The sequence below is a fragment of the Corvus kubaryi genome, unplaced genomic scaffold, assembly GCF_017639235.1.
Source record: "Corvus kubaryi isolate FWS band 111438036 unplaced genomic scaffold, C.kubaryi_AGA036_p1.0 134, whole genome shotgun sequence".
Taxonomy (NCBI): domain Eukaryota; kingdom Metazoa; phylum Chordata; class Aves; order Passeriformes; family Corvidae; genus Corvus; species Corvus kubaryi.
Window position 1 is genome coordinate 8,833,087 of NW_024580668.1, and position 25,696 is coordinate 8,858,782.

The 25,696-nt window shown below is 51.9% G+C and overlaps 1 protein-coding gene and 1 long non-coding RNA gene across 4 annotated transcripts in view; one reads left to right on the forward strand and one right to left on the reverse strand.

The window, feature by feature from the left end:
- The window catches only part of HNF4A (hepatocyte nuclear factor 4 alpha), a 35,796-nt gene that overhangs the window by 2,088 nt on the left and 8,012 nt on the right, over positions 1-25,696 (forward strand). Inside the window, exons 1-4 of one of the 3 annotated variants that reach the window (XM_042049629.1) lie at positions 6,197-6,388; positions 18,954-19,128; positions 20,962-21,056; positions 23,165-23,271. In XM_042049629.1, the coding sequence (XP_041905563.1) occupies positions 6,349-6,388; positions 18,954-19,128; positions 20,962-21,056; positions 23,165-23,271 (417 nt within the window). In that variant the 5' untranslated portion in view covers positions 6,197-6,348. Of the gene's footprint in view, positions 1-6,196; positions 6,389-12,347; positions 15,372-18,953; positions 19,129-20,961; positions 21,057-23,164; positions 23,272-25,696 lie in introns of those variants that run through there. The other 2 variants (XM_042049612.1, XM_042049621.1) reach the window with 2 other exon arrangements.
- Positions 323-11,465, reverse strand: LOC121674863. The gene is made up of 2 exons (XR_006019873.1): positions 11,142-11,465; positions 323-7,984 (listed from the first exon to the last, which is right to left on the reverse strand). It is a non-coding gene; the product is annotated as an uncharacterized LOC121674863 (long non-coding RNA).

The following is a 25,696-nucleotide window of genomic DNA, read 5'->3' on the forward strand; positions in this document are numbered from 1 at the left end:
AGAAGGGGAGGCTCAAGGGATGTTCCCATCAGCCTGGGAGACACGGTGGTGCAGGGTGGCCAGGTCTGGCTGTCCCCACATCCAGGGTGCCTGCATCGAGCTTTGCCCCAGGGTGCAAAGCCAGCCTCATTTCTGCAGTGAGCAACTGGCTTTGCCTGACAGATGCAACACATGGAGCTGAACATGCTCTTTAATCACTTAGGATGAAGTTATTCTGGCCACTTGCAGCTGGCTCTAATGTGAGCAGCCTCTTGCCAGCCCAGGCACATCAGCAACCTTAGCACAGGCAGGCAAACATTTCTGACAGCAATTTTCTCCTGAGTCTTTAAAAAATATTTTATTAATTTAGTATTTTTATTGATTATCTTTTTGAATTTTTCAGTCTGAGAGTCAGTAACTGAGCCACATGCTGAGCTTGGGCAAGTGCAGGCAGAGCTGGGTGCTGTCGGGTGGATGGGGAGGAATCGCTGCCCAGCCCACCTGCAGCCGCTCTCCCCATCTGCTCCCGTGGCCCAACAAAAGCAGGCTCTGGCTGGCACCCGCTGCAAGCCTGGGGCCAGGCAAGGGGGAGGGAGAAATAATAAGAATAAAAAAGCGAGATGGGCCTCCCAGACTAAAGCGAGAGGAAACTCAGAGTGTTGGCAGAAGGAGGGGAGTCCTCATAAATAAAACGGGTGAAAAAGTTAACCAAATAGAGGAGAGGAAGGGCTGGTGGGATGGGGGACTGGGCAGTGCAGGCTTCCCTGGCAGCTCTGTGGGGCTGGGTTGGGGCTGAGCAGCAGAGTGGGCACAGCAGCTGGGATGCACCATCCTGCAGGTGGCAAAGTGGTGGCCAAACCCTACCCAGGGCCACTGGGAAGTTTATTCCCTGGCAAAGCAATGGGGTATCTCACACAGCAGTGGTGGTTCTGAGCCCCAGCCATGCCCACAGGGATGCCCTTACAGCCAGCAGCTCCCAGCCCTCAGCAGGACAGGCCATGGAGCTGGCATGGCTGACAGAGGCACACCAGAGTCCTGCAGAGGAGCCTTCAGCCTTGGAGGGGGTCACCGAGTTATTTTCAGTTTCTTCTGCTAGATGAAAAGATTTTTCTGATTTTCCCTTCTCCCCATCTGTCTTAGGAGCTTCAGGATTTCAGCATCCATCTGAAGCCAGGGATATATTCTAATGGGGAAGCTTGACACTGGCACTCAGCCTCGGGACAGCGAGCAGGTCTGGCCCTCTCTTGGCAGTGGTGGCATCAGTAAGAGCAGAGAGTGGGGCGTCCCCCCACTGCAACCCTCCCCATCCATCCCTGCCCCAGACTGTCACCAGCATTTCCCCTAAACCATACCTTGGGAGCACTTATTTCCCTCTCATCAGTCCTGTGCCTTGTGTAAAGGACTTGGAGGATGCCCTGACAGGCAGTGACAAAGGTGGCCTGTCCCCAGCACCCTGTGTGAGTCCCAGGGAGGAGAAGGGAGTGATGCTGCTGCTCTGGAGAGAGGTGGAGTTGGAGATGAATCCAAAATCCTCACCAGCACCTGCTGAGGACAGGCTGTGAGCTGGAAAAGGCTCCACTGGTGCTAAATCCCTGCAGGAAGCTGAAAGAGGTGTGTGAGGAGGTAGAGGATGGAGAGGGGGCAAGGTGACCATCTCCTCCTGGGCAGTGAGGAATACATGAGCCCCTTGATCCACCTTTATACTCCTGATCAGACGTGGCCACCATTTGGGCAGTTGGCCTCAATCCCAATGCAGGCAGCACCACTCCTTCATATTTTGGATCTTCTCAGAGCCGGGGATCCCCAGGGCCGGTGGTTACAGCAGGGAGCAGCGCATGATCAGGGCTGGCCCTGATCAGTAAAGCAGCTTTGGAAAACAGCTGAAAAATGCGAGACGTCATTGCTGCTCAGGAGCTCTGCTCAGATGCAGGGACTACTCTCAAGTGAGAAACATAAGAGGAGGCCGATTTTCTGAGTATTTTTAATTATCACTGACAAATGCATCGAATTTTTTACAGGTATCCTCTAGATATGACCTGAACTGAGCTTCTCCTCCTCAGCTGCTCTTTAATTCCCCTGTTTACTCCTTGTTCTCTGTGTCCATGCCCTGGCAGCCATCAGGGACTGATGTGTGTTAGGACACCTGGCACAGCCCCCTTCCTTGTCCCCACTCTGGCCATCCCTGTTGGCTGTTGGGGTGGCTGTAACACTGGTGCTGGCAAGGTCAGCACTTCCCAGTGCCCAAGCAGGGTATTGGTGCAGCCAGGAATAAGCACAGGTATTTGCTGGGATGCAGAAGGGACAATCACTGTGTTAGCACCTTAGCCTGAACCCGAGAGCTGTTTGCTGGTGCTTGGTGAAGGTTTCCTTGGGGAAGAGCTGGGGATGCTGCTCAGTGTCACCGGGTGTCTGCACTTACCCACAGGACTGTGACTTCTCCCACCTCATTCCATTTATGGGGCCAGCAGCACACCCTCAACTTTGGTTTTGCTTGAAACACAATGGTATTTTTATAGGGGGAGTGAGCCCAGAGGGCTGCTGTCAGCAGGAAACGAGCTCCAGCTCTGGAAGTTGAGTGCAAAAGGCTCAGGAAGGCTTGAGGAGTGTCTGAGAAATGTTCTGAGCTTGGCAGGGCAGGTGTAGGTCTGCAAGTCATACTCTGTTAGTCATCTGCTGACATTTCTTAAATGGCATTAAAAAATGTTTACTTAGCATGAGTGCAAAGGGGTGGTGAGTGATGGTGGTCCCACAGACAGTGAGGGCTGGGTGAGTTTCTTTTACATACAGCAGTATTTGTAGCAGGACCAGGGCCAGCAGTGGGGGACAGGGCAGCACACAGGGCAGAGCCAAGGGGTACATCAGGGGATGCCTGCAAGTATCTCTGCTGGCAGGCTTGGGGTTAGAACAGGGCAAAGACTGCAAAAAAACATCCATGACTGTTTGTGTTCGGGCTCCTTCTCTGTTTGCTTTCCTCAAATATTCAAGCAAACAAGGCTCCTGGCAGAAATGTATGTGGAAATGGCAAATGTTGCAGAATTTTCACGGAAGGAAAATTTCAAGGTATCGGTTGTATGGTGAACCTGGGGCTGAGGGCTCTGCTCTCCTGTCCTGGGCAGAGGCACCAGGGCCTCTGAGCAAAGCTGGGTCCCAGAAGCAGTTATGCCCAGGAACAGCTGCTGTCCAAGCTTCAGCCTGAGCATCAACAGAGATTACTCAGCAAATCCCTTCAGGAAATACATGTCTCAAAAAGTAAAGGTAGGCTCAGGATGCTGCACCAAAGGTGTGGGAGGAGCAGCTCCATGCAGAGCAAGTGGCTGTGGAAATGCACCAGCAGTCAAGGAGCAAACAGATCCTGGCTCTGTGAGGCTGGACCAGACCTTCTGTCCCAAAATCCTGCAGGCACCAGAGGGATTCCAGCTGCATCCCCTCAGTAACAGAGCTCTGGTGCTGAGGGGCAGATGGGGACCATCACTGTGAGCTCAAGCCCTCTGAGCCTCCAGCACCAAGGTGTCCCTGAGGGCACAAGTGGTGCTGGCAGCTCCTGTTGGGAAGAGGACTGGAGGCAGGGAATGGGTGACAGTATGTGCCTTCATTATAGGTGACCATGCACAGCCCATCTCCTCTGTGATGATGCTCTGGGAGCATCTTCTCCTTCTCTGGACATCCAAGTTGGTTTGACAGCCTGATTTTCATCACAGCCCTACAGACCTCAGACCTTGCTCACCCCACCCCAGACTTCCCAGGGCAGCACCTTCCCTGCAGCTTTGTCCATCCATCTGTCAGGGTGGGTGGCTCATCTCCTGTCACTGAGCACAGGGAACCCAAACCCACCAATCAGTGGTGGGGACCAGCGGGCACCTTTCACCTGCCTCTGCACCAGAAACCTGTCCCAGCCATGGGTGTGTGCGAGATTTTATAGGTGATAACCCCTGGGAAAGTGGGAAACACAAGGAGAGACGCACACTCAGCTTCCTGGCGTGGCCCAACGCTCTGGTTAGGAGAGCCAATGTCAACAGATAGACCTGAAGGAAGGAGCAAAGCCAAATACATGGGCACTTCTCAGAACAAGAGCTGTAAAACCTGCACAAACCTGAACAAGTGCCACAACACCGGTTTATACGGTCAGAATCAATAGTCGAGCCCACTCAACGTGTTTGCCAACACACAAACAACAGCCACCAGGCCGGGTTTATGGCCCAGTGCCCTTCATGGAGGCAGAGCCTGGCTCCTCCTGCCCCACTCAGCCACATCTCTCCCCCTCTGCTCCCAAGGGATGCTGATCATTTTGTCCCACAGTCCCCAAAGCCTTGATACCCCATGATAAGAGGCTGCTGCTGCTCCTCTGCAGCATTCCAGCCTGCCCTGGCTCCCAGCCAGCTGGACAATGTCTGTATCCCACCCAGCAGCTGGGATGGCGGCATCCACCCCACCACCCTGGTGAAAAGCAGCAGCTCAGCACGGGAAGAGGATTCACTGGTGCTAACACCAGCCAAGGAAATCTTGCCACGGGCAAGGTGAGGCTGGGTATAGTGTCAGGTTAATGGACAGGGCAGCACCAGGGGGCTCAGCAGAAGGTGTAAAGTCACAACTGCTCCATGGAAGAAGGCTCTGCCAGTGCTGCAGGTCCCCATCCAGCTGAGTGGCCTCTCACCTGCAGTCACTGCAGCTTAAGCAGGTCCTGTGCCAGGGACAGGTGTGCTCAGGTGGAGGTGGCCCAGCAGGGAAGAGTGGACAAAGCACTGATGGACACCTGAGAGAACCAGCTCATGCATGGTCTTGTGTCGTCAGGGTAAAGGCAGCAACAGGAAATGAAGAGTGGAATAAGGAGGCAGGAGGGGCAAGGGGACAAACAGCCAGGCTTCAGATCCACAGCCCTGGCTACTCCCCCTCCTAGAGTCTGGGACTAAATGGTGGTGGGACTGAGGTGCTGGAAGCAGAGCCGGGTGTTGCCTGTGGCTCATCCATGGGTGTGTGCTTGGAGACTGCCATCGTCTGGGAGAAATGTCTGTTGACTTGGGTGTGTGTCCCTGTTACAGCCACTAAAACCTGTGTGGGAACACAGGGGTGCAGGGAGGTGTCATGGGGTTACACACAGTTCAGTCCCAGCCCTGCCCTCGATGCTGCTCCCTGCTCCACATGGGAATGTTGGGCATCAGCCCCCATTTCCAGCATGCCCCGTCCCTGGGCACAGAGCTGAGGGACAGAGCTGCTGGTCACTCCCCATTCCTGACTCACCAGGAGCATTCTGGAGTTTCTGACTATGGACACTCCAAATTAACTCAAATGCACCTCAGGCAGCCCTGAGTGGAAGCAGAGGCTTGTGGAGACAGGACGGGAATGGTTTAGGAATGCTTTTGCTCCATTAGACTTGTGCCTTTGAGATGATGCTTGGGGTCTGACGTCTTGAGGGCAGGATTGAGCTCTCTTCTCCTTGGCACAGCAAAAGCAGACGTGGGCCTGGAAGGAAGAAAGCTATCCAAGGAGGAGGGAAAATGCAGGAAAATGGGTGTTTCAGATGGGTTTGTCCCTGTCTTCTGGACACAGAGGCCGATGAGACCTGGCCCCAGTTGGGTCACGGCTTGAGCACAAGTGGGCTTGGCACAAGGCTGCATTCAGAGGTGCCCAGGTCTCCCTTCCAGCAATTCAGTCACTCAGTGCCTGTGAAACCCCAGTGAAGTGCCACTGTGTTCCCTCACCCAATTTTTCCTCCTCCATTATAAACAGGGCCACACATGCCAGGACACACTTCGGCCAGAGGAGAAAACTGGGTGCTCAGCAGCCTCCGTGCTCCGCTCTGGACTGAGCCATCCTGCGTGTTGTGATGTTAATTGGGAGGGGAGACCAAGGTTGTTGCTCAAGGATATGGTGTTCTGGCTATTTATACAGAAACACTTTAAAGCAAAAGCAGTCAGCCGCTCCCTGAGGAGCCAGCCCCGCTCCTGCTGTTAGACACACCCAGGCACATTTTCTGGATCAACCTCCAGAGCTGCACGTTTGATCAGGTACTCCCTGCCCTAAAGAAACCCAGTGGCAGGCCAGAGACCAGGGTGAGAGACCTCAGAAAGGTGGCCCAGAAAGCAGTGGGCATTGCTGCACGCACTGGCAGCGGGGCACAGACCCAGAGCCACCTTATAATTTTGCTCCGGGTAGTGGCCAGAACCCTTTAAAACCTGCAGCACAAACTCCTGCTCCCCATCAAATCTCATTGTGACCAGCATTAAGGGATTAGCCTGTCCCTGCCTCTGAGCCACAACCAGCTCCTGGGCATGGCTCGTGCCCCGCTGCCCGCGGGGGGCTCGCCGGCTGCACAGCCCCATCCAGGGAAGAGACTTCCCTAGCTCTGCCCACAGAGCTGAGTGCCCCGGGAAGATGAATGGCAGCAGATACGACCTGTTCCAGGAAACACCAGGTACCCCCCTGCTCCCCCAGCACTCGCAGCAGGGAGAGAAGCAGCTGCATAACCAGTGCTGCAGAGTTCATGTGAATGACGGGCATTGACAGGGTCTCCAGTGTGGATTTGGAACTGCCAAAATATGCTCATTCCTACTGGCATCCCATCCGATGGGACCCTCATGTCTCTGGTTTGTGTTTTGCTTTGTGCAGGGTGAACATGCCAGGTTTGTGGGTGGTGATGGCTCATGTCCCCAGGCTGGTTCTGGGGCTCAAGAGAGAGCATGGTGGCATGGTGGGTGCTGTGACTCCTGGGGGAAGAGGTGGCAGAGTCAGGCTGGCATCCCGAGGACACCCCGGTGATTGCCTGTGCTGTTTGGGAAATGATTCAGTCATTCTCAGCCCAGTTCCCAGTGCCTGGCATTACTGCCCCGGGCTGCAGCCTCAGCAGGCCTGGGGACAGATCCTGCCACTTGCAGGACAGCCTCTACTCCTGAGCCAGATCTGCAGCGGGACTTCCCAGCCCTCATAATGAAAGCTTAGAAGCAACTAAGAGAAAAACACTTCCAGTGCAAACTTTACTAGTTGCATGGAGTCCTTACCAGAAAGCTTTTTAGGGTTCCCCTCTGTGGCCCCCTCCAGCCAGCTCTGTGCTCAGCCCCTTGGCCCCAGCACCCACGGGGAGTTCGGTGTGGAGGCCAGGAGGCTGGGTGGGCTTAGGATGCACCAAACATGTCCAGGTTCACTGCCAGCACCCTGAGGCACTTGGACATATTTGGTGCTTCCTGAGCCCTGGACCCCTGTGCCTCACAGCGCCTCATCCCCAACACCCCAACAGCCTCCATTCCACTCCGGGACTCAGCAAAAATTGTGGTGCTCCTCTTGCTTGAGCAACTCCTCCCAAGCAGGGCTTGTGCTGGCAGTGGGGTTCGTGCCTCCTGGGGTAGCTTGCACCCCCAGTCACCATCCCACAGGACGAGCTCCCCATGCCAGTGGGGAGTCACATGCTGGGGACTGCTCCCAGCAATACCTGCGCTCTTTATCAGCTGGCAATTGATTTAGGAAAGTTCATGGCTTCAGCGTCCCATGATACGTTTACTAGAAGTGGTTCATTTCCTCAAATGATGTAGTTTATGGTCATAATATATTTTAATTTCTTTATGATACAACAGGCCAATGGCACTGGGACTTGCAGGAATGTAAAGGAACAAACAACAGTGTTATCCAGTGTTGGAGATCTAGGTTGAATACTCCCGGGCTGATTAGCAGTTTGCCATGTTTGTTAGCTGGGAGCCAGGCAGTTGGGCCTGCAGTGTCCTAGCCATGTGTTTCTGGAAGTGTAGGGATATGTGATCCCCTGCCCTTGCTGTCCCCCATGCAACAAACCTTGCATATAGAAGGCTCCCATGTTCCCATACCTTGCTTTCTGCCGTGTTTTTCGTTTCTCTGGCAGTGGAGGGGAGGGTTGTGTCACACAGGAGGGTGTGTGGTGGGCGTGCAGCTGCTGTGGACATAGAGCTCCCGAGTGTTGTCTGGTTCTCACTCACCCCTTGCTGTGCTCTGGTAATTGAGGACATTGGGGACAAGACAGGCTGTTCAGGCACTCTGCACACTCCTGCAGACAAAAAGCATTTTGCACTAACTTGTTTCCTTTTGTCTACAGAAACCAGAATCTCTCAAATTTTAACTCACCACCCCTTTGTGTTTTCTTTTTTCCCACATCCAGCCTACCTTTCCCAATTCAGACCTGCCAGTGTTCCCACCTGCAGCAGCCTCCCTCCTTCCTTGCGCTGCCTCCTGTCAGGCACACATGGCCCTGTCCTGAGATGTTCCCTCAAGTTCAGCTCCCCAGCTGGGCCTGACTTTGCCAGCCAGCCTGGGGCAGGAGGAGGGCAGCTGGAGCTGTTGGGTCCAGGAAGATGCTTTTTGCCCTTGAGGTGCCCTTGACTTGCCCTCCTCCAGGGCCATGGGCTCAGACTGTCCCCTGACACCCCTGCCCTGTTGCAGCTCTCCCTCCACCCCAACAGCATTGCAGTCTTTTGCCTTAATTTGGAGGGAAGGCTGATCCTGAGAGCCGCAGCAGCCACTGGAGGTCACTTCCAGGCATGGCTTGCTGATGCACCCACCTTTGCAAAAGATATTTAAAAAAAAAAAAAAAAAAAAAGGTAAAACTTGATGTGTAACCACTGTTGATTTTGGCTGTTCTTTTCCTTCACCTATTGCTCCACAGCTGGAACGATTCAGGGGCTGTTTCATGTGTGTATAACGAATGTATAAAGTCAATGAAACATAAAAGCCCTGCAAACAGCTGGCAGGGCCGAAGGGAGAGATTCCCTTGCCTGCCAGACTGAGAGCTCAGTATGGATCCTTTTCTTGGGAAGCTTCAGGATTACTTCAGGCCCAAAGGAATCATATCCACCTGCTAAACAAGTTCTCCCCAGGTCCAGAGCGGGCTGCTGAGATCCCTGCCACACTAAATGTGTGAGCTGGTGAGGCATGGAGAGCAATAAGTGTTTGTTGCTGGCAGCAAACCCTCTCTCCAGTGCTGCTGCTTCCCTGAGGCTCCTGTGCCCCCATTTAAATGGGGCTTAAACCACTGGATTTCAGTCAAGCTTCTGCCAGTGTAGTCAGTGAACTTGGAACAGCACATGGCAAAGTCAGAGCTTTTCTGGACTTCCTCCCAAGTAGGCAGGAGAGCGTTTATCAGGAAAGTGTCTGGGTCTCTGCTGGGTTGGGGTTTGGATGGAGTGCAGTGTTCATGGTGTAGGGTTTTAAGGGGGCAAGTGGGATCAGTGGTGGGAGCTGTAGCTTGGGCCAAGTTGCAGCCTGTGGTTTAATGGAAGAAGATGAATCTATCCCCCTTCCTCTCTTGGTCTCAGGCTCATTGCATGATTTTACATGAAAACAGAGCAGACAGATTTCCAGAGTCACAACTGCCGAACTGCAGGCCCCAGAGCCAGATGCTGCTTTTGGGGGCTGCAGTACAGGCAGAATGATGCCAAATACACATCAGCAAATGCCCTGGCATTTTCAAGAACAGCCACCCTTCTGGGAACAGCTCAAATTTACTGTCCTTGCACAATAACAGATCCCAAGAGAAATAATAATTACTTCCTCAAGAGTTCAGAGCCCTTGTTAGGCAGGATAATAAACCCCTCTCTGGTCCTGGGATGAAAGGCAAGCACGGTGTTATCACCAGAGCAGTATATGCTGAAATGGTTTGTCTGTCCCCATGTCTGCAGTTCTTTCCCTACCACTTTTGCAGAGCAGCTACTTATTTTAGCCCAAATAATTTCCTCCAGGCCAAACATCATCTCAGCTTTGGCTGAAATGCACATGTTGCTTTTGGAGAGGAGTTCAGGCAGAGTGTTATACCTTCTTTAAAGTAACTCTTCCCCATGCCCAAAAACTGCCTTGATTCTCCATAGGGAGATTTTGTGGTCTGGGGACCAGGACAATATTGCTTGGTTTGATTACTTTTTGACAACTTTGGTAAGAAACAGCGTAAGGTTGCAATGAAGCTGCCTCTGTCACCCTGAGCTGTGCTGGGGAGCCTGGGGTACCCCCACATGTCACATGCTCATCAGTGACAGTGTACCTGGGGTCTGCTCAGGGATTGCCTCTCCTGGGCATCACCCCCAGCTCCAAACAGCAAATCTGCCCCAGCGACAGGCGCTTCAGCCCTGGGGAAAGTAAATCACCAAGAGTGATTGCTGTTGAACAGGATGATAAAATTGATTGCATCTTCCCCAGGCAAGGTCAGGCACATGGCTGTGGTCTCCTGCCTCTCGTTGCTGGATCTTTCTGATCCACCTGCCTGGATGGAGCTGGTGGATCACTCTGGTTCACCTCCACAAAGTGTTTTTCTGGGGCAGGGATGTGCTGTGTGCTACTGGCAAGGGCCAAACCTCTGCTGAATGATTTGTTTTCCTGGAGGCTTCTCACAGCTTCTGGGGACGTTCTGGAGAGGGACACGGGAGCAGACCCCCATCTGTGTGTCTGTCATATGACTGCCCAGAGCAGAGGCAAAGCTCTGCCCCCTGAGCTGGGGGCTTGTGCAGCTGCACTGACCTGCAGCCCCCCAGCCCCAAGAAATTCCTTGGAGCTGCTTATTAACGCACTGACAACTCTGCTCTGCAGTCACAGCACGCTGAGGTAGAAGGCAGGAGGGTTTGACAGTATGGCCTAAATACCCCTGTTTACAAAAAGCCTGACAAAACACAAGCCCTTGGCTTTATCTTTCCCATTTGGAAATAGTCACCGAGCAAATATACTCAAGGCATGAAAGGAGGGGGGTTTATATTGACTTTAGAAAAAGCTGTTCTTTAAAAACAGGAAAAAAAGCTCATCCTCGAGCTGTGCAGACCCAAAAGTCTTGTGTAGGGACTTAAAGCATGCCTGCTAATCTGTAGCAATTCTGTGTGAGCAAGTCATGCAGTAAACTGCTCTCTGTTAATTTTTTAATGCAGAATAAACAGGTCAAGAAATGATTAGCATGAGAATAAGTTGAGCTTAATTAGAAGAATCAGAAAAGATGAGAGGGAAGAGGCAAATTGGAGTTATCAGTTAACCATACGGAGTGGCTCTGCCTCCACAAGCTCATGTTCCCTCTTGTTTTTCATCCCCTCTGAAGCAGTTTTTTTTTTCCCCTTCCTTTATTTAAATGATGAGCCAAAACTGCTGGTACAAGCACAATAGAAGCCCTTGTTTCTCCTTCTCATTTTCTATCTGCAATGGCTGGCCAAATGAATTGCAGGTGATAAGGCTCCTACCTGGTTATTCCCGAGGTTCTTCCCAGAAAGGAAGCTGCTGACATTAAGTGCAAAATCCGCTTTGTGCAAGTACCAGTGCTGTGCTCCAGTGCAAAATTTTTGGCATGATCCCGGGAGATCCAAGGACTGAGCAGACACATCCATGGGCAAGGGGAAGAGCAGTCCTCGGGGCTGCTTGAAGTGGAGTTTGGTCAGTGGTCGGAGATCTATATTCTCAGATAGGCAGGACTTTGTCCACAAACTGGAATTTGAAATTTCAAAGGGGAAAAAAAAAAAAAGGCAGAAGGGACCTTTGCATGTGTGGAGATGACTATGCTGGTGACGTTCCCCTGGGACTTTTGTTCTTTGTCTTGTAACCGGGCTTCCTGCTTCCTCACAGCTCGCTTGTGAAATGGTGATGGGATGAGCAGGGCCCTGATCATGTTCAGGGCTTTGCTGCTCTGCAGAGGCTTCAGTCCTGAGCCCATCTCTGCTTCACGTGCATGTGGAAAAAAAGAGCCATGTGAAATATTCCAGCTCGACAGTGGCCTTGGAGCTGCGAGTGACACGGGAGGAGAGATGTGGAGTCAGGGCTGCCAGAGCCAGCGATGGCATTGGTGATGAAAGCTGAGGCTGGTCCTGCTGGCTCTGGGCACTGGCTTTTCTGCTGGGAATTTCTTAAGGATGCAGAGCTGTGAGAGAGAAAAACAAAGAGCAAGAGGGCCCCTGGTCGTGGTCCATGCTCAGAAAGTCTGCAGGCGACCCCAGACTGGGGGGCTTGGTCAATCCACTGGCAGGCAGGGCTGTGTCCTGCATCAGGCAGGAGAGATGGGCCAGCAGGAACTTCAGGGGCTTAACACACACAGGGGCATCAAAAAGACAGAGCCAGGCTCCTCACAGGGTGCATGGCTGGAGATCAAGGGGCATAAAAAGTGGAGAGAGGTTCAGCCAGTGTCTAACCACAAGGACAGTCAAGCACCAGCTGGCTAGAGGGGCTGCCCTCCATCCTTGGAGGTGTTCAAGACCCAGCTAGATAAAGCTGCAAGCAACCCATGCTGCTCTCACAGCTGGCCCTGCTTCCAGCAGGAGCCTACAGCAGAGACTCCGAGGTCCTTTCCAACATCAATTATCCTCTGATCCTCCAACACCCTATTCAAGAATCAACAGCGAGGAGCCCCTTTAAAGGAGCTGCTCCCCTGCTTGACATGCAGAGCTAGCAAGCACAGTAGGTGACAACATCCTTACCAAAAATGCTGTGTTAAATAATCTGTTCCTGAGCCTCACCTATTGAGAAGCACAGATCTTATTTTCAGGGAATCCCCTTTAGGTTTGCATACATTTGCCAGACGGGGATATATAGATAGGGCAGAAATAGCATCATGATGTGCCAGTGTGGGAAAGGATTTACTGCTCAACAGATAAAAATTAAATAATTACTTGGCACAGAACAGCTCATGACCCAGAGCTGTATCGGTCTCCTTTGCGGCCATGTCCTGACATAGGAAATGGTGGGTGGAGAGTACATAAAATGGGGACAGGAGAGAGGAGTGGATCTGGGAGCTGAACTTCCTCAGAGTACCTGGTCTGGGAACAGCCCTCTTCTATCAGTGGGGGTTTTCCAGCTATGAGTTGTCTCTCTGTGGAATAGAAATAACAAAACATCTTCTGTAGCCAGAAGTGTTTGAAACAGCCCCACAAGCAGCTGTTGACTCAAACATCTCCCACCTAAAACACTACAGGGCTGTGGGGTCCTGCTGGCCAGTAAAAGCCATGGCTACATTGGCAAGTTGTCCCAAAACTCACCACGCAAGGATAGCAGGGGGAGACAAGGACTCCCCAGGCAGAAGATACCAGGGGAGACATCATCTCCAGCAACAGCCTGTGCCCAGGGAGCAGCCAACTCGTTTCCATCAGAGCCCATCTCCAGGGCAAAGGAAGTGCAAGGTGTCCTTGGCTGGTCTGGCCCTCGACCTCCACACCAACATGAGGGATTTGGGAGGGGGCACTGGTGACCCACAGAGGACACTGGCAGTGAGAAAACAACAGTCAACACAACCCTGGGCGGAAAACACCAAGTCCCACTGACAGCCCTGGCCTCATGAGCCACCTAATGCTCTCCAAACTTCCCCGCTCCTTATCTGCCGCTCTCCCGCACACGCTGCCTCTCTGATTTCTATTCCTGGCCCTTTTAATCCTTCCTGCCTGGGAAGCAAATGGCCTTTGCAGCCTCCCTGCTCAGCAGGCTATTGAAGTAAAAGGTTTGTTTTGCTGACCAGAGCAGAACGGGCCCTGCTTTTACGATATTTTACTAGACGCTGTGGCAAATCCTGCACATATTTGACCTGGTGTCTGTAGCATTTATCTAATCAAAGGGATCACCGTGGCCTGGCCGGGACTGGGACGGAGGTCCCTGGGATGAGGTTATGGAGGGGGCTATGCTCTACTCTTGCATCTCCATCCCAGTCTGCACATCATAAAACCAGTTTTTGGCAAGGAGTGTATCTGCCTAAAGGAAGAGCCATCAGCACGTGAGCTCTGGCCTGTCCCTCAGGAGCACTGACTGAATGACTGTTTTCCTGCAGCAAAGGGTCATTTATCACCATTGCCAGGTCAGAAAGCAGGGGCTCTCCCCTGTGCTCAGATTCACTCCTGCAGACCTGTAGCCTCAGGGTAGAAAAGTTGTTTAGAAGTGCTATGTAGGTCATGGTTTTGGGGGACAGAGGGCTGCTTGAACAATTCTGTGTGCTCCTAAAACGTGAATAGCAAATCATCACTAGCATAACTGCCCGAAGGCATGTACTGGTGTGCAGCCAGAGATTTTGGTGTCACATTGTGGCAGTGATGCCACCAGGGCCAGGGCAGCTTGTGGTGCCAGTGGTGCTGGGGCTGCACTGGGGTGCCTGGGAAGAACAAACACAAGGCACTGGGAGCCCAGATCAGCAGCGTGTGGACTCAGTTGCCGCTGGTTGCGAAACCATGGGGCTGTTTTCAATGCAGAGTGAACTGATACCAAATCATTAATTGCTGGTTCTCTTGTACCATGCGGCCAGTGCCGTTCAGAGATCGTTTAAATTCCCACTCAATCATCTCACAATTGCACTGAAAAATCTCATTTCTGGCTGAAGTGGAGGAGGGATGTGCCATGGGGCAGCCGGGGAGGAGAGCACAGGCATCTCTGGCCCCCACTGCTCAGCACCAGCAGGGTCAGACCCAAGGTCTGGGCGAAGCACAGAACCAGTGTTGGTGCTGACAGCAGCCAGTGCACCCGCAGAAGGAAAACTCCTGCTGCTCTGTTGTAACATGTCTCATGAAACTTTTATGACGTATCAGCCAAAAGCCAGGGCTGGGGGGTGTCTGGCATAAAGTGATTTCAGCTCTGGGACAGGAGCCACCCTGGCAATTCCCAGGGTGTCTGTGCCACCCCTCGGCCCCGCTCGCTGTTCGGGCATGGCAGCAGAATGGGATCTGTTTATAGGGCATCCAGCCCCTGTAAAACTTGGTTTATAGGGAAGTTAAAGGAGTCATACGTTTTACTTTACATAGCAACGTGTAAATTTCCAGGGGGGAGCTGACCTTCTCTGACCGTGAGGGAGAGAAAAGGAGAAGGAGTGGAAGGGATGGAGGGAGCAAGAGAAGGGAAGAACAGGGGTGTAGGCAACCAGTGGTGAGGAAGCCAATGACAGAAGTGAAGAAGAACCTTGTTCTCCTGGTAGGGCTTTTTCCAAGTTTTCCAGTCCAGGTATAATTAAGAGCAACACCAGCAGCTCAGCATCAAGGTCAGTAGCCCTTGGTGAGTGCCTGCTCTTCTGGTGCTGCCTGCACCCAGGAGCCAGGATCAGAAACGCCTTGAGATTCAATAATAAACAGTCAACAAGAATCACTGCTGCTCCACCAAAAAAAAAAAAAAACAGCTTAGCAGTATTCGGCAATGGGTGAGATGATTAAAGATTAACCCCCCTGCCTCCTGCCTCCACCCCTCTGGGAGTATAGGCCTTGAGGCTCAGCAAATCCTTTCAGAGAAATATCTGAATTAAAAGACAACAGGTAGGGGACGCAGTGAAGGCAGAGGGAGGCAGGAGGGCCAATAGCCTGGGACAAGGGAATCGGTACAATCTGGCCCGTGTTTGCCGAGGATAATGCGCCTTTCCAAAGCCCTCATAGACATGGAGATGGCAGATTATAGCGCAGCGCTGGACCCGGCGTACACCACCCTGGAGTTTGAGAACATGCAGGTGCTGGCTATGGGCAATGGTAAGTCCCCTCTGTCTTCTCCCCTCTGCTGTGGTGGGATGAGCTGGGGGCTGCAGGAAGAGAAGTCCCTGGGGTGGCCACAAAAATGCTCCGAGGGAGGGCAGGAGTGTCAGATGGGGAGCTCCCAGCAGTTCACTGGAAGGTTTCTGCTTCTCCCGGGCGAAAGTAGAGGGGGGAGAGCAGAGCTGTGTCTGGTACAGGTGGGATGGTGTCCTGCAGCCCAGAGCCCTTGGGAGCAGGCACATACCAGGAGCTGGGTGGAATGAGAGGTCCCCACCAGACATTCAGCCCAAGGAACGGGGCTAGGGCTGAACATGGTGAGGGTCTCCCACACCCCAGCCAAAAGTTTCTGAGTGAAGTGCTGTTGATGGTTTGCCAGACAGAAAACTGACCCTGTGTCTCCAGAGTCAAGAGCCAGTCCTGCTCCAGCAGGAGCTGGAGTTAGGTTTTCTTGGAGCAGAAAGGCATTTAGCACCCGGTAAGGGTGAAAATCACTATGAGAAGTGATTTAGGCACTGCCACTGCAGCTGCTGGGAGGCCACAGCCCTTCCCCGGTGCAGTGCTGGGATGTGGGGTGGCATCCCCTTTCCTGGCTCAGCCCCCAGTAGGAAGGACAAGGAGACCTTGAGAGGACAGACAAATGTTCCCATCCCTTCAGGAGGGTAGGATCACACCTAACCCTCCAGAATTCACAACGCTGGCCCACCCATTTGGGGACCAAAGAGTCTTGGTGATTAAATGCTCAGAGATAACAAGAGATTCCTCTCCAAGTCCCCCCTAAAGTCTCTCTAAATACGAGGTTAATGACTAAACAGAGCCACAGAAAGTGGCCCTCCGAGCCCTTTCCTCCCATGTGTTGTGTCACTGGGGCTGCTGGACACCGATGTCCCAGAAGGGCTGTGCTGGTGGTGTGGACTCTTCCATCACAGCCTGTGTGGGTCTTCCCTGGGTTATGGCTTTGCTCTGTCATGGATGTAACACTGTGGTGCCAAAGTGGCTCTGCTGTGCAGTAACCCCTGCCACGCTGGGTCCCAGCCCCTTCTCCACTCATGGGGGCTGGTTCTACCCATTCAGGTGCCTTGGGGCCAAAAGTTGCCCCCTTTGGCTCTGCTGATACCCATCTGGACACTCTGGGACAAGCCCAGACCTTTCTCCCTCTCCATGCCCCTCTCCCACCCAGCAAGCATCACAGGGGCTGTGATTTGCCCCCCCAGACCCAGGGCTCCATGGGGCAGGGGGACAGGATAATCTCCTGTGACAAGATCCAGTGTGCTGTGGTACTCCAGGGGTGGGTGAGTCAGCTGGGGCAGGCAGCACCAGCTCCTCTCCTCTCCTCCTGGGCCCAGCTCCAGGCCAGGGACAGGCCTTGCTTCCAGGGCTGTTTCGGCACTGTAGCAGCGCGTGTGCAGGACACACCTCCTGCCGACCTCCACCTGCAGAACCTGGGCCTCTTTTTCTGGCCAAGGACCACATCAGAGCCCAGCCACTGCCCTGAACAGCTCTGCAGCTCCAGCCCCGGGGCAGCTGCTCAGCAGGGACCAAGTTTGCCTCTCACAGGCAAAATGTGTGTTCAGACAGGCTCAGGGACCTCTTGAGCAGCTCCTGTCCCAACACAAGGCTCACCTGTGAGGTCTCAAAGACAGATTTTTTTCTTTCCTCCATTTACCTTAACCCCAACCACTTCATTGCAGCAGCGAGAGCCCACATTTTTGGCACATATTTGGCAAAATAAACTTAATTGGAAAATTATCCATTAGGCAATATTTTCATTATTGTTGACTATTAGACTGAGATGTTGCAATTTCTTTGATAAGAGTGCCAGTTTTTCCTGTTCTGTGTTCATCTGATTACAGCATGATAGATTGCTAAAAAGGGATTTATCTGGGCTGTCACAGAGACACAAGTAATGGGATTACAGGCAGATCAGCTCTTCTTCTCGCATCTAAGTCCTATGTTTAGCTGAAACTGGGAATTTGACTTTCCTTCTGGAGTGGCCTGCATCCAGCTGAGCCCTCAGGATATGTATGGAGGAAGGAGGTTTTCAGAGGCAAGCTGCTCACAGGGACAAGAGACAGCCAGGATGGCCTTGGGAGAGCTCAGGGCTTTGGGAGTGGAGACAGGAGGTTAGCACTGGTATTGCTGTAGCTGCGTGACAGGGTGTGCCAGGCAAGGACACAGAGAGGAAGCAAACTGACTCAGAAAGAAATACAGGAGGGACACGAGGAGCTGGAAAGACAGAAAGGCAGGGAAATGAAAGATGCTGCCAGAGGTAGGGAAGGCTCAAGAATTCCTGTGCTCGCTCACTGCTGGTTCTGTGCCAGTTGCTCCTGCTGAGGGGTGGCATGAGCAGGATGGGCAGCACCTGCTGAAATACTAATTTCTCTACAAAATAGAAGCTAAAAATGCAGCTCTGCCCCTGCCAGACTTGCCTTGGCCTCCCCAGCACCCACAGTTGGGGAGCCCAGCTGGGACCAGCCTTTCTGCTGGGTGCCGTGGGAGCAGTGGCTCCTCCAGGGTGAGCTTTAACTGAGTCCCTACCAAACCCAGAAATGAGAGGCCAATAGACTCAAGCATTAAAAATCCCAGCAGGTTTCTATGGCTTTGTAGATCCTGGGTATGATTTGTGACTGGCATTTCCACTGAGGAAGGGGGATGTGCTGATACAGAAAAATGTACATGGGAGGGGACAATTAGATCAACTGAATTAAGGGCTGATCCCTTCAGCATTGAGGTTTGTTTGGCTTGCTGGAGGGGTTTAGAGTAGCCCTTGTATGGTTTTCAGCCTTTCAGATGTCCTTTCCTCTAGAGGCTGCTGCAATTCCTCATCCTCCAAAAAAAAGCCCTGCAAGTCCCAGTCTCCCTGGGTCTGTAAGGACCACAAGACAAATCAATGTCCACTGTGATCCTACCAGACACTGCAAGATACCCAGCCTACAGCCTCCTCCATGCTAGAGTGCCACCTTTTCTTTCTTTAATCAGTCCTTCCTTGTATGGGTAGCCTTTGCCCACATGAGTTTTCCAGCTGAAGTCATTTGAGGTTGTTATTTACCTAAAGTCTTGTTCTCCCAAAGAAGGGCTGTGCAGGCTGGAGCTCTATGCTTGCAGAAGGGAATGGTCATCTCATCTGCTCAGGGCTGTCCTGGGCTCTTTCAGTGCTATAACACAAACATCTCCCTAACAAATCAGCTGCTCACCCTGAGCTGTAATACCTCAGCTTTAACTCTGCATCAGCTTTTTCTCTGGCCACACTACTGCAGCCCAAAGTGTCTGCAAATCCCTGAGGAATTCTGGCTCTGCCCTGTGTCTCCTGCAAATGGGCTTCCACTTTATCTGAAGGCATTGCTGCAGCCAGGCCTTTGGGAAGAGGGGTCTCACCATGCAATACAGGAGGTTTTAGTGCACTCAAAATGCAATTACTTAAGCACTCAGAGCACCCACTTCTCCTTACACACCCCTCTGACTGGCCACACAGCCAGGCTGCAGCTGCCTGGTTTCTCCAAAAATCTCTCACTGGTAGCTGAGTTAGGAAATGTTGGCTGGCTGTCTCACTGTCTCCTTCTTGCTGTGTCCTTCCCCAACCAGACACGTCTCCATCAGAAGCAGCCAACCTCAACTCTTCCAGCAGCATCGGGGTGAGCACGCTGTGCGCCATTTGTGGGGACCGCGCCACGGGGAAGCACTATGGGGCTTCCAGCTGCGATGGCTGCAAAGGCTTCTTCAGGAGGAGCGTCCGGAAGAACCACATGTACTCCTGCAGGTAAGGACAGAGGGCACAGACACCTGTGGCTCCGACAGAAGAGCCCCTCACAGCTCGATGGCAAAGCCCTCAAAGTGCCGCAGCATGGCCTTCCATCCTCCCTGCATCCTCCTGCACTCTTCCTGACCTCAGCCCTCACCTGGGAGGGGTCAGTGACCACTCTGACTTTGGGACTGCCCTCCACTGATCACTGGGTAAAGACCCTGAGAGGTCTTGCCCCATACTGTAGGGGCCAAGCACATGTTCTTGCAAATGGGTATGACCAGCCATGGACATGGCCAGCAAGCAGCAGGGGAGAAGCCCTGTTTCAGGGACTTAGCACCTCACTACTCAGTGCTCTGAGTGCAGCACAAACCTTGCCCACTCCCTGGGGACAATCCTTCTCCATCATGAGATGGAAGTGTGCCTGGAATCCAGCTAAAATGCTGTCACTGCCTGTTACATGATGCAAGAACATCTGAGGAGCACCATGAGGGGCAGCATAATGTGCACTCTTCTGAGGATGAGGCACTCGTGTTGCTCCTGAAGCTCATGCACTGCACCTCGTGCCATTGGTGGTAGCCCATGGCTCTCCTGTGCCATCAGCCCCTGTGGCCTGCTTGCTGCTGGCTTTGAGCAGCCCACACGTAGAGAGTCACAGAGGAAAATGAAGAATCCTCAGTACACAGTGTCTAAATCCCATGGGCTTTTTGAGTCAGTTACTCCTGATGGCCTGACAGCCACTTGGAGAGCATGAAGAGCAACATGACTCTAAAATCTGAGTGACGGAAGGAAGCCTGAGGTTTATGAGTGCCTGTGAAGCACATCATCATTTGCACCCCAGGGTTATTTAAGCTGGCTGCCCAGGGAGCCCCCTCACCACAACTCCATCAGAAAAGCCAAGGTGCCCAGTTTTTGGAGGCTGAGGCTTTTATATGCACTACAGAAATATTTTAAAAGCTGCTTTCAGGCATCCATTTGGGAAAACCACAGCTTTGGGGATTTAAAAAGCACAGCAGAAGGAAGCCTTTTCAAAAGCTACAGAATCGAGCATGGCTGGGAGCCCTTTTCCAGCTCTGTACTCCTTTGTCTTTACCGTGCAAGCTGGATCATCCTGCTGTAAATTAGAGCAAATTTGCAAGTGAAATTCATGCTGCAAGTGGCCACCAGGCTCATGAATCACACACATGGGAGATCAGTGTTTTCCTCACCATGTGCAGAGGATTTGGTGACACAAGCTTGGAGGGAAGGAGCTGGCTGCTTCCCAAGTCCTCTCTGAAGTGCAAGTGGCAGCAGAGCAGTTTGCACCCCAGCGATGCTTTCCAGAGGTCAGAGCCAACCTGTGAGAATCCCAGACACTGCCCTGGAGAGATGCGGGGACTTAAAATGACTTCTTAACCTCACAATTTGGCTACTACAACCTTCTACCTCTTCTTTAGATCCCAGTAGATTGGAGGATGAATGTCTTTATTCTGAATTTAATTTACAACAGCAGCTTCCAAGTTGGTTCTGACCCTCCTAGATGACACTTCTAACTTCCTGGGGCTTGTTAGTCCTCCACAGACATCCTAGCCCTATTGGTTACTGAGTAAGACCAGCAGCCTGGGCTCCTGCATGTGACTCAGCTCTAGTCTGTCCTTATTGAACATCCAGAGGTAGAGGGGAGGGCTGAGGTGTTCAGTGCAAAAAAGAAACCACAGGCTAAAGCAAGAGTGGAAAAATCACAGACTGGGGCTCCTTTCTCAGGGTGAGCCTCTGGGAACCTGCTTTGAGCATGTCTTGGAGCTCAGGGCTCTGTCTTGTCCTGCCTTCAGGCTCAGTCTTGCTGCTCCTCACACCTTTCTTTTTTCCCAGGTTTAACAGGCAGTGTGTGGTAGACAAAGACAAAAGAAACCAGTGCCGGTATTGCAGGCTTAAGAAGTGCTTCCGAGCAGGAATGAAGAAGGAAGGTGGGTGACGGTGTGGCTTTCCCCCAGCAGCAGTCACTCACGCTGGCTGCGTATGTTTGAGGAAGCCCTTGCAGCCCAAGGCTGGTCCCAGCCAGGTGCACACTTGCCCAGCCACCTTAGCCCTGTTTTCCCTCCACAGTGCTCTCCTGGGCACAGATCCTGACCCCCACCACAGGGGGATTTAGGGAGAGGCCACACCTGTATCTCAGAACTGCCCGTGCTTGCACACACAAATCACACCCAGGGTTCTTCAGCTCACTCTTGCCCACACTGACACACACATCACCTGGGCTCCAACATAGCCAGTCCATTGGAGGGGGTATGGGAATGCTTCTCCACATCACTGAGGAGCTCCAAAGAAGGCCTGGAAATTTGGAAACACTTTGGTAAAACTGCTCCAAGTGCTGTTGTCCCAGAGTGACCACAAAATCCACAGCTGGATGGGTGAGTCCAGCAAAGGTCCCACTGACAGTTTACACCTTTTTCTTCCTAATAGATATATAGGTTCTTGCTGACCCTCTGCAGAGAGTTTAGTTTAGTTTCAGCCACAGCAGAAAGGATCCACAGCAAAGTGGAGCATTTTTGCTATTTAACTCAGTATGAAAAGAGTAGAGATATCCCTGCATGGCCCATGCTCAACCCCCCGGCTTCCCTACCGCCCTGTCTCTGCAGCCCTTACAAGTCCCCATGGCAGGATTCTCCCCTTGTTTAGCCCTGCTTCTCAGGAGTGGTAGGAAATCCACTGCTGGTGACCCTGTTGGTGGAGGGACAAACTGCCAGGAGCAGAGCAGCTGCCCAGCATCCCACAGAGCTCACCCCAGTGATGTCTGCAAAGGGACAACTGGTAGGCTTGTTCCATGTTGTTCCATGCAGGGAAATTAAACCCTGTGCTCCTCCCAGTTCACACCGCCTCAAGGAGAAACTCTGGAGTAAAAGAGTCCTTGAAGACAGCAGGTAAGTACCAGTGGTACCTGGGTGGCTGCAGGAAGACCTCTGAGCAGGAACATTTATTCCCTGTAAAAGGGCATGAGGCATCTCAAGCAACTTCTCTTGACTTTTCCTGAAGAATATAGGAATCCTCCTCTCCAAGCAGCGTCCACTCATCCCCTGCCCAGAGCCATGCTGTTGTCTGTTAATATTCAATAGAAGTTACATTAGGTGCATGACCAGCTAATACTGAGCAAACATTTGGAAAACATCATGGCGTGACTGAACTCGGGGGCCTGCTACTGATAACAAGCGGCATAACCTTGAGAGCTCCTATTTACAGCCGCTGACTTCAGGGCTTTTCTCCTGGCCCAGCCTCATTATTGCTTTTTATCAGGCAGATTTATACATCGAGAACGTATCAATCCAGAGAGCCACCAGCCTAAGGCAGGGACTGTGCTGCTTCCCCTGCCATGGATCAATAGCTTATTTGAGCAGATGGCTTTGAGTGGCGTGGCCAGGGTGAGTTACAGCCGGCCCAGGCCTCGTGACAGACAGAGCAGGCAAATCCTCCCCTCAAAGCCCAGGCCCTCAAGACTAGACCAAACAGGGAGGCATGCTGGGGTCAAACCTGTCCTGGGATGCTTTTACAATAAGGTCTGAGAGAGCTCTTTTGCTCTGGATGGATAAGCAGGAGCAGTTCTGCACTTCCTTCCTTATTGTAGCTTAGACAGAAGTTTTCCAACTACACCAACCCAGTGCAACAGCTTTCTGAATGGAGCTCACAGGAGTCATGTGGGCAAGGAAACCTTGCAGATACTCCTCCATCTCACACATCAGCTTTGGGCTGTATACATCAACATGGCCATCGTTTCAGACCCCATATCATGAAATCAAAAAGCTCAGATACTTTGACAGGAAATTTTCCACACTGAACTCTACAGGTGTTTGGGTTCTGAATCTAATAAAGTCTAATAAAGCAAATAAGAAATCAGAACCACCAGATGTAGTCAGCTCTCGCTGGCATCCCACCACAAACCAGACACAGCTGCACCTCCGCCCTGCCTGGCAGGGAAGCTGGGAAACTGCAGCTAAGGAAGGGGAACGCCAAAAGTCTGTGCTAGTTTTCGGTGTGCATTGCCATGAACGACCTGCAGCTCAGCCAAAATCCTCTCTTGCAGCTGTACAAAACGAACGGGACCGAATCAGTACCCGCCGATCAAGTTACGAGGACAGCAGCTTGCCCTCCATCAATGCCCTCCTGCACGCAGAAGCCCTGGCACAGCAGGTACCTCTTCTTTAGCAAATACAAAAGCATCAGGCACTACCTGGCTTGTAGAGCCAGCTGAGTATTTAATAGCTGAGTCTTCAAATTATCATCTCTTTCTAAGTGGCTTATCTGCCAACTCAATGCTGATTTTTCAAAAATCATTTGTTACCTGAAACTATTCCTTTAAATATCCTTAGTCCAGAACTCAGTTGTAACAATATGCAGTGATTTGTTCTGCTTTAACGGGACACAGGAAGGCTGGAGAGCTGGACAGAAGAAAATAGGGTAGAATCATTGCAATCCAAACAGCTGCGGCTGCCTAAGCCCACGAGGGGCTGGCCTTGTATGAGCAGCCTCCCTTCCCTATGGGCTGTTAGGAACCTTGGATTCCTGCACAGTTTCACGAGGAATTGGTTTCCTGCTTGTTTTATGCAGATATCTTTTCCAGTGCTTGCTTGAAATTCCCTGTTTCCACTAGCACACTGCCAAGATTCATTTCCTAGAGCGTTCACCTTGAAAAGATGACTCTGATTTAAGAAACTGAATACTGCAAATGGTGTACACAGCTCAGTGCTCTCTGGGAGGACACAGGACAGGATGGGCATGCACAGTCTGCAGGGAGGGTTTGTCTGTGAGAACAAGCGATGAGGATGGAGTTGTCCTGGAGGCAAGAGCTGCCACTCTTCATGGGAGCTGGGGAGAAGAGCACTCTGTGTCCTGGGGAAGATGAACAGGGGGTTGAGTTGGCTGCTTCAAGGGTCACGCTACCCTGAAGGCTGCCCTGGGAGATGCTCCAGGACAGGACGTGCTGTGCTCTGGGCTCCACATTAGGCTCAGGCTGTAAGGTCCACTTCCCCATGGAGGGGATATGTCAGAAGGGCCAAGGGCCAATCTTGTACACAAAAAGCATATCCAATCTCATCCCACATCTCAACTTGTCCTATGTAGGCCCTAATATATTTATATATCCTATAAAAATAAGATTGGTGCCGCTCCCAGAGGTGTGAGATAATGGGGTCTCGAGTCACCAAATGTACAAGAGAAGGACATTTCCGGGGCTCAGAGTCCTGCAGTGCCATCACATGTAAGCAGGGTCTGCTGATAAAAACCACAACCATTGACAAATCTAGGGGAGCTTCTGCTCTCCCACAGAGCACAGAGAGACTCATTAAACAAGGCAGGCTCCAGCACGGTAATTGGTAACTTTTATGTGCCTGGCTAATTAGAACAAGATACTGCTGAGGAGCTGCTTTCTCCAAGATCTAGGGTCACTCACTCAGAGGTCTTTATTTATTTGCTAAGCCTTCCGGGCCCTCTGATTAGGGTAATACATGGTGAGATTTTTACAATCTTATTTATTCAATAATAGCTGGTGAGCTGGAAAGCCTCCAGGTAATGCAACCTGAAAAAATAAAAAAAAAAATGCAGGTGGCATTTGAATTCCATTTCCTTGGGGAGGCTGGCAGGGTCCAAGCTGAAAATTCTGGCAGGAATAGGACAGGAAGAGCTGATGCTGTACAAGAGCACAGAGGGCAGGCAGAGGGCAGTGATGGGGTTGAGTTAATTGCTTACAGAAGCATGAGGATAAAGTAGTGACTAAGGGCAAATTTTTAGATGACCTGGGTGAGCAGCTATGAATGAGAGCCAGGGAGGAGGTTGGGTGCCTGGTTTGGGGGGGATGTTCTGTCCAACTGTGTGACAGTACTTGCAGACTTGTCAGGCTTGTCCTTTGCAAATGAAATGGGCCCAGTTGCAATCACAAATAATTCGCCATTATGTGGTCCAACTGTGGCTTGTATTGTGGGCATGTTTGCACTTGCCCAGGTTTGCCAAAAGGACCTAAAAGCCAGTGGGAGGTGGGAGACTGTTATCTTTAAAGTCTGTCTTTAGCTATTCAAAGTGGATGATGTCAAATACTAATGACCTGGTGCTCACAGAAAGCAATGCCAGACCTGGAAAGCTGTGGCCTGGTGTGGTCATGATGACTCAGGAGTGGGGCAGAGCCTGCTTGCCTCCTGTGGAAAGCAGACATGGCAGCTCTGGCCAAGCACTGGCTCTGCAGAAGGGTGGAAGGGGGAACAGTTCTCTGCACTTTGGTGGGACCAAGTAGCTTGTGCAGCAGCAGTAGGTGGACATGTCCTTTCTACTGGTGAGGCTGACTGCCATGCCAGCCCCTCTGTTCCCTCCTGGATCTTGACTGAGCACATTTGTTCAGTGGGAGGAAGATCCTGGCTTTAGGAATGTTTCTTCTGTGCTTTCCAGTCTATTCAGGGAATTACAGTTTACCAAGATGATCCACAGCCTCTGCTCTGCAGCATTTCATGTTCACAGATCCCCAGCTGATCTCAGTTTAAATGAGTCTTGCTGGGTCACCTATTCTGGTAGCTGGGTTTGTGCAACAGAAAAAAGTAATTGTCGATTCTGGAGTCTTCATCAACACAAC